Consider the following 8,436-nt stretch of genomic DNA (forward strand, 5'->3'; position numbering starts at 1 on the left):
CTGAGGGAGTGCCGCACTGTCAGAGGGTCAGTGCTGAGGGAGTGCTGCACTGTTGGAAAGATGTTTTCCTTGATTCTGGGCTGACCTGCCTTCTCCAGTTGATGTGAGAGGCCTTTAGCCTCCTAATGGGGATAAAACGTTACTTGAAGTGCCAGCAAATATTCAACAAGCAGTATTTTAAACAAATGGACAGTAACTTTGTTGATTGCAATTTCTGGGGGTTTGCTGAGTGAAAATTGGCTGCTCTGTTTCCCACAGCTACACTTTGAAAATGCTTTTTTGCCGAAGGGATCTTCTGGGTGATCGTGAAAGATACTAAATAAATTCAGGTATTTTCCTTTGAACTCCCATGATGACTTTAATTTTTAAGGGCAGACATTTATTGATTCCATGCCTCATATCCCTACCTCAGGAATTTATCTCTTGCCAAGGTAGTACAACACATCTCTTAAAAACAGGCTCTATCTACCCTTTCCTCGTGAAGTAGAGGATTGTATTGAGAGTCACTAAGGGACATGCAGCCAAAATTCCACCCCACACCCGCTCTTACTGAAAGGATGACAGGTGGAAGTTGTAAGCATGTGAATAATTGAGGACTACAATTTATTTGAAAAATAAGAATGGAACCAGCTCCTAAAATGTACATTGGGGCAGGAGAGAGAACCTGCTCCTACCTTCCCTCATGCTCCTCACTAATGAGTTCACTCTTTGAGCTGAAAATATACCTGCCAGAAACTCGAATAGGGCACTCCATCATCTTGTTAGGCAGAAGACTTTGTTCTCTTTCATTTCCCATGATCTCATAGCATTCCTGGGCCGTGCCAAACATATATCGAGATTTACAGGGACACACCGGGAGGTTTGCAGGGACAGACCGGGACGTTTACAGGGACAGACTGGGAGGTTTACAGGGACACACCGGGAGGTTTGCAGGGACAGACGGGGAGGTTTACAGGGACAGACCGGGACGTTTACCAGGACAGACCGGGAGGTTTGTCTCCAAAGATAGGAGTCCCATGAAACAGGTGTGGATGCTGAGACTGGCTGTAATGACAATCTCCCAAAGGTATGCACCACAAGAAAACAAACTTCGCTGTGGATGAAGTGATGTCAGCACGTGTGAAAGGTAATCCACAAAAAGGCGAAGGGGAGGTGATGATGTCTGTTCTCTCCCTGTAGCACTGCAAATTTCACCACTTCAAGGATGGGGCTTTGATGGTGGCACAGTGGCTCAGTGGTTAGCACTGCTGCCTCACAGTACCAGGGACCCAGGTTCAATTCCAGCCTCAGGCAACTGTCTGTGTGGAGTTTACACATTCTCCCCATGTCTGTGTGGGTTTCCTTCCATAGACTGGAGATGTGCAGGTTAGGTGGATTGGTAATGTTAAATTGCCCATAGTGTCTGGGGATGTGCAGGTTTGGAGTATTAGCCTTGAGAAATGTAGGGTAGAGGGTTGGGTCTGGGTGGGATGTGCTTTGGGTGTTAGTGTGGGTTGAATGGCCTGTTTCCACACTGTAGGGATTCCCTGTTCTCCTTTAAGAGGCTCCTTGAAACTGAATTTCTGGTGGTCTGTCCTAATGTCTCTTTAAGTGACTCAGTGACAATATTTTGTTTGTTATTAGCCCTGTGAAGCATCTGGGGACATTTTACTGTGATAAGAGGCAATGTAAATGCGAGTTGTTGTTGTCAGGAGGGATGTGAAACAGGCTGGTAACTCAATCTCTCCCCTGGGACCAGTGAAGCTGAAAATCCCAAACACTGATGCAGCGTAGAATAGAAATTTAAATTGAAATAGTTTTAAAGAAGCAAGTTAACAGGATGGGAAAACGAAGCAGAAAGGTCAATGTTTTATAAGGGAAGCAGGTCTAACAGAAGCACTCACTTCTGACGCATGATTAATGAAGAATGGAGCAAGATTTTCAACATTTTCTGATTGTAATTTTGTTTTATTATATTCTGGCTTGTTTTTGAACCTTTAGACTCTATATTCTCCTTCATTTACCTCATTTTAAGTGTTGTTGTTGCCCCTAGATACACAGACCCCTCCCTGATTAATTCACAGATTAGTACAAAAGACCGAAGTAATTTAAACTGGCAATGTGTTTAACAGAGACAATCATTGAGGAAGCATTGTTCCACATAAGGAATTAGGGGTGGGGTGGGGGGGGGCAGGGTGCGGGGAGGAGGAAGAACAGGAGGAGGAGGGGTGTGCTGAGGAAACTCCGAAAGTTAATTCAGTAATAACCAGGGACCGTGTTTGTGCTGCAAGGTCATTGCTCTAACATCGCTCCACCTTTGTGGATCCGGAGGTTGGTGGGGTGGTACGTGAGGACACCTTCCCAGTTTGGCCCCAACCGTGACAATGTCGACATTCAGAACACCCTCGTCCTCACATACGACCCCACCAACCTCCGGATCCAACGCATAATCCTCCGACACTTCCGCCATCTGCAATCCGACCCCACCACCAAGGACATCTTTCCCTCCCCACCTTTATCTGCTTTCCGGAGGGACAACTCTCTCCGTGACTCCCTTGTCTGCTCCACACTCCCCTCCAGCTCCACCACACCCGGCACTTTTCCCTGCAACCGCAGCAAGTGCTACACCTGCCCCCACACCTCCTCCCTCACCCCCATCCCAGGCCCCAAGAAGACTTTCCACATCAAGCAGATGTTCACCTGCACATCTGCTAATGTGGTATACTGTATCCGCTGTTCCCGTTGTGGCCTCCTCTACATCAGGGAAACCAAACGGAGGCTTGGGGACCGCTTTGCAGAACACCTACGCTCGGTTCGCAATAAACAACTGCACCTCCCAGTCGCGAACCATTTCAACTCCCCCTCCCGTTCTGCCAATGACATGTCCATCCTGGGCCTCCTGCAGTGCCACAACGATGCTACCCGAAGGTTGCAGGAACAGCAACTCATATTCCGCTTGGGAACCCTGCAGCCCAATGGTATCAATGTGGATTTCACAAGCTTCAAAATCTCCCCTCCTCCTACCACATCCCAAAACCAGCCCAGCTCGTCCCTGCCTCCCTAACCTGTCCTTCCTCCCACCTATCCCCTCCTCCCATCTCAAGCCCCACCCCCATCTCCTACTACTAACCTCATCCCGCCCCCTTGACCTGTCTGTCCTCCCTGGACTGACCTATCTCCTCCCTACCTCCCCACCTACACTCACCTTTACTGGCTCCATCCCCGCCTCTTTGACCTGTCTGTCTCCTCTCCACCTATCTTCTCCTCTATCCATCTTCTATCCGCCTCCCCCTCTCTCCCTATTTATTTCAGAACCCCCTTCCCCTCCCCCATTTCTGAAGAAGGGTCTAGGCCCGAAACGTCAGCCTTCCTGCTCCTCTGATGCTGCTTGGCCTGCTGTCTTCATCCACCTCTACGCCTTGTTATCTCAGATTCTCCAGCATCTGCAGTTCCTACTATCTCTCAAACACAAAAATATTGTTTCTGAAGAAGGGTCCAGACCCGAAACATCAGCTTTCCTGCTCCTCTGATGCTGCTTGGCCTGCTGTGTTCATCCAGCTCTACACCTTGTTATCACAAAAATATTGTTTCTACTTTTGCTGGCTTTGGAGAAGTATCAATACAGGCCAGGGGCTGCTCTGCTGTGAAGCTAGCACGTGGCTCAGAATAATGCCAACTGCACAGGTTCAATTCCTGCTGTGGTTGGAGTAGACTTGGGACCTGCTCCCTGATTCTGTCCTGCCCACACTTGAGGCGAAGTGGGACCTCATAAGCAGCATAACCAATTGTGTATCTCTAACGGACAACCCCCTTGTGGACTCATTAAGTTCCTACCAGTGCAGCTCAGTATCCCAAAGTGCTTCTAACAGGAGCGTTCCCAAACTAGCTGTGACACTGAACTACATATAAACAAAAACAGAAGTTGATGGAAAAGCTCAGCAGGTCTGGCAGCGTCTGTGAAGAGAAATCAGAGTTAACGTTTCAGGTCCAATGTCCTTTGCTCAGAACTGAGGGTAGCTAGAAAAATTTATGCAGAAGGTAGTGTGGCGGGGAGAGGTGAAGAGTAAACGACAGGTGGAGATAGGTCTCAAGCAAAGAGAAGCGCAGTTAGACAGACAAAGGAGTGGATAAAGATCTGTCTAGGAGGGTGAATAGCTGTTAATGGAGACTGTTAGTGATAATGGCAGCCCATCTGATAACAAGGCCTGGTGTGTGGGGGTTGGAGTAAGGACATTGGAGAGTACAAGCACGAAAATCGTTGAGCTCAATATTGAGTCCAGAAGGTTGTAGAGTTCCCAAGCTGAGCTTCACTGGAACACTGCTGCAGACCTGAGGCAGAGATACTGGCCATGGAGCAGTGTGTAGAAGTGACAGGCAACTGGATGATATAAAGGCAGGTGATTGAATGGTCAGTCAAAGAGATGGGTTTTAAGAAAGTCTTAGAGGAGGAAACAGAGCTGGAGAGGCTGGAGAGGGCATTCCAGAGTTTAGGATGCAGGCAGCTGAAAGCACAGCCACCATTGGTGGGATGATTAAAATCTGGAGTGGACCAGAATCCAGGATTAAAGGAGCATTGAGACCAGAGGGAGTGTCGGGCTAGAGCGGAGTGTCAGTGTCTTTTACTGTGTGGCTAATGACTACTTAAAGTTTCACCAATCTCAGACTGAGTGATTTAAAAAAACTGAGAAATCAGCTTACAACAAATAATTGTGTGTGCGTGTGGAGTGAGACAGCATACAGGTTAGAGATGTGGCAAGTTCACATAACCACTGTTGGCGCAGAAGCAGGAGGTTGAAACAGAAACAATCAGCTGAGGTACATGTGCCTGATTCACTTCTCTCATCGCTGACCATTCACCAAACTGGTCTCTTTTCTGTGGAGTGTAGGATCTCCTGCCTGAAGCTGCACCTCTCCAAGGAGAGGGTGCACAGGAGATTGGGCTTTTCAGGGAAGCAGAGAGGCTGCTGAGGCTGGGATTGTTCTCCTTAGAGTGGAGAAAGTCATGGGGGAGATAGAGATCAAGTGAGTAAGGAGAAACAGTTTCCACTGGTGGGAAAGTTGAAATCCAGATGCTACAGGTTTATAGTTATTGCACAATAACCTGAGGATGAGGTGAGAGTTTATGAAATGCAGTGAGTTGTTGCAATCCACAAACCGCTGCCTGAAAGAGCAGAGGAAGCAAATTCGATGATAACTTTCAAAGGGTGAAAAGGAAAAATATTGCCAGACTTTTGGGGGAAGAGTGTGATGAACTGGCTAAACCATTCAAGGGAGCATGATGCGCTGAATGGCCTGACTCACCAGCACATTTCCAATAAGCACTTGATGCTGACCTTGAGTTTGTGCTCCTTCCTGTTGACGATCACTGCAGTAACTTGTTGGTCCATGAAGATCAGGATGGTGATGAGCAGAGCTGGGAGCCCAGACGCTAGGCATACCCACCAAGGGTTACCGCCAAAGGGTGGTACAACCCAGCCACGGTTTGGACTGGTCGGCTACAACAAGAACAGGAAACGGTGAAGTTGTAGCAGACATCCAGCAGAACAATAACCACTGTCAATAACAGGCATTAGAACAACACATCTACTGTACATCCTGTCAATTCCTAATGGGTGTGTATACCTCCAATAAATAGTACACAGTGGACTGCCATGTGAATGCACATCATACCCTTATCTGAGGAAAGTTAGAATTGGAGGCAGTTCAGAGGAGATTCACTCGGCTGATCCCGGGTATGGAGGAGAGTCTTATCAGGAGAGGTTGAGTAGGTTAGGCTTGTACTCATCGGAATATTTGTGAAGCTGCAATGGTAATGTCACTGGCCTAGTAATCCAGAACTCCAGGCCAACATTCTGAGGACGTAGGTTCAAATTCCACTGTGGCAGATGGTGAAATTTGAATTCAATGAAAATTTGTAATTAAAAAGCTTTGTCTCATGGCAACCACTGCCAATTGTTGTAAAAACTCATCTGGTTCAGGAATGCCCTTCAAGGAAGGAAATCTGTCATCCTTACCCAATCTGGCCTACACGTGACTCCAGACCCACTGCAATGTGGCTGACTCCAGGTTGCCCTCTGGGTACTTTTGGATGAGCAATAAATGGTGATACTCACAACCCATGAACAAATAAAAAATATTTACAAGAATTGATAGGTGACCTTATGGAAACATTGTAGACTCTTAGAGAACTTGACAGGGTAGATGTAGAGAGGTTGTTTCCCCTTGTGGGAGAGTCTAGGAACAGACGGCATCATCTCAGAATAAGGTATCTCCCATTTCAGACAGAGATGAGGAGGAATTTCTTCTCTCAGAGAGGAGTGAATCTGTGGAGCTCTTTACCACAGAGGGCTGTTGGGGCTGGGTCATTAAGTATATTCAAGGCTGTGATGAAGGGATTTTTGTTGAGAAAGGGAATCCATGGTTATGGGTAAAAGGCAGGAAAGTTGAGTTGATCATGATCAGATCAGCCATGATCTCAGTGAATGGCGGATGGGCTGAGCGATGCCATTTCTTATGTTGTTATTTGAACAGTGCATCATCAACAGATTAAAGCCAGGGCGCAAGGTCAGCAGGGTGAGGATCCTTGAAACTGTCGTGTAGTAAATGGAAGGAAAGCAGCCCAAGTCAGTGGCAGGTGATCCCAAAGCTCAAATCCAGGCTTGAATTCAACAGGATAGGACAAAGGGGGCACTCTGCAGGGACCATCGGTTTGTCATCTGCTCTCGCTCAAAGGATGTTACCAGTGGGGATGAGGAAGTGAGGAGAGATTACAACCCTAATCCTAATCCTGTATTGAGCCTGTACACATTGCTGTACCTTGGGTCAGGATGTAAATGAATTGGTGTGGACCTCAAACCTCTAAAGAGCTTTGGAGTTCAGTCCCTGAGTCTGTTCTCCCATTCTGTTATAATCATCTTTATTGGAATTTCATTTACTGTCCTTAATTCTTACCCTCATCTAATAAGGAGTTATCAGTCTGAAGTTTTGAAATTCCCATTGACCCTTCCCCCATTCTCATGTCTCAACAGCTATTTAGGGAGAGGGTTTAAATTGTCACTCCCTAAGGTGTGAACAAATGCACCCTGACATCACTCCTGAACACCCTGCCTTGAAGTTTAAGGTCCTTCCCCTTTCAATCTGCCCTCCACCCCCTCCCCCCACAGGAAATAAATTCTTTTTATTGACACAATAAAATTCCAGTGATCATTTTAAACACTTCAATTAGATTCCCTCCCTTCACCTGTGACAAGGGAATGAAAGCACAGTCAGAAATACCTGACCTCAAAAAAGCCAAGTTGGGAAAATCCAACTGAAGTTTGCTATTTGTTTACATTAATCACAGAATTGTTAGAGCACAGAAACAGGCCATTCTGCCCAACCTGTCTGCAGTAGCTCTCCAAATGAGCAACGCCAGTCTCTGACTTTTCTTCATAACTCTGAACATTCTTGCTCTTCAGGTAATAATCCAATTCCCTCTTGAAAGGCATGATTAGACTGCCTCCATCACACTCACAGGTAGCTCCTTCTAGATTCTAACCACTCGCTACATGAAGATGTCTCTCCTCGTGTCTCTACTGCTTGCTTTTTTGCCAAGCGCAATAATCTTTGTTCCCTGGTTCACAGTCTTGCTACCAATGAGGATAGTTTATCCCCTATTTACTCTGTCTAAAACCCTCATGATCTGGAACAGTCCTCTCAACTTTCTCTCCTCTAAGGAAGCATTCCAACCTTCTCCAATCCATCCATTTACATGAAGATCTTCATTCTGCTTGCACCCTCCCTACGGCCTCCACATTTTTTTAAAGAGTGGGGCACGAAACTGGGCCCAATTCTCCACCTGAGGCCCTAACAATGGGATTTTTTTGGTGAGTGTGTGTGTCTGTGTCTGTGTGATTGGGAGAGTTAGCCAGGCTCAGGAGTTCAGGATCCAGCCTCATGGTGCTCCTGTAGTTGCGGGGCTGATCCACATGGTCACTCCAATTAGGATTGGACTAAGGCCAAGTGCTTCCCCATCTTGGCACCTCGTACCAATCAGTTAATGTGTTAATGGTTTTCCTGCTTCAGATCTGACTGAATCCAACTCCTGAAATCAAGGTGAGAAAGGATGTGAATTTACATCGTGCTTTTCATCATGTCAGTGCTCAGAGACAGCTGCTCTGACCGTGCAGCACTCTCTGAACTGCACTTGGTCTGTCAACTCAGATTCTATACTTCGAGTTTCTGAACTGCATTTTGAAACCACACTTTTCTAACTCAGATGATGTGAATGTTACCACCAACTCTCCCAATTAAGCCATTGAGGAAACAGTTAAGGTTAGGGTTAGGGTGAGGGCTGGGGTTGGGGTTAAGATTAGGGTTAAGTGTTGGGGGTAGGGTTAGCGTTAGGGTAAGAGTTACGGTTAGGATTTGGGTTGGGGTAGGGGTAGGGTTAGGATTTGGGTTGGGGTAGGGGTAGGG

At 46.8% G+C, this 8,436-nt stretch overlaps 1 protein-coding gene across 1 annotated transcript in view; it reads right to left on the reverse strand.

The window, feature by feature from the left end:
- Positions 1 to 8,436, reverse strand: part of slc4a4a (solute carrier family 4 member 4a) — a 192,188-nt gene that overhangs the window by 32,862 nt on the left and 150,890 nt on the right. Inside the window, exon 15 of the mRNA XM_048612755.1 lies at positions 5,313 to 5,474. Within this exon, the coding sequence (XP_048468712.1) occupies positions 5,313 to 5,474 (162 nt within the window). The remainder of the gene's footprint in view (positions 1 to 5,312; positions 5,475 to 8,436) is intronic.

The sequence above is a fragment of the Rhincodon typus genome, chromosome 1, assembly GCF_021869965.1.
Source record: "Rhincodon typus isolate 14 chromosome 1, sRhiTyp1.1, whole genome shotgun sequence".
Taxonomy (NCBI): Eukaryota; Metazoa; Chordata; class Chondrichthyes; order Orectolobiformes; family Rhincodontidae; genus Rhincodon; species Rhincodon typus.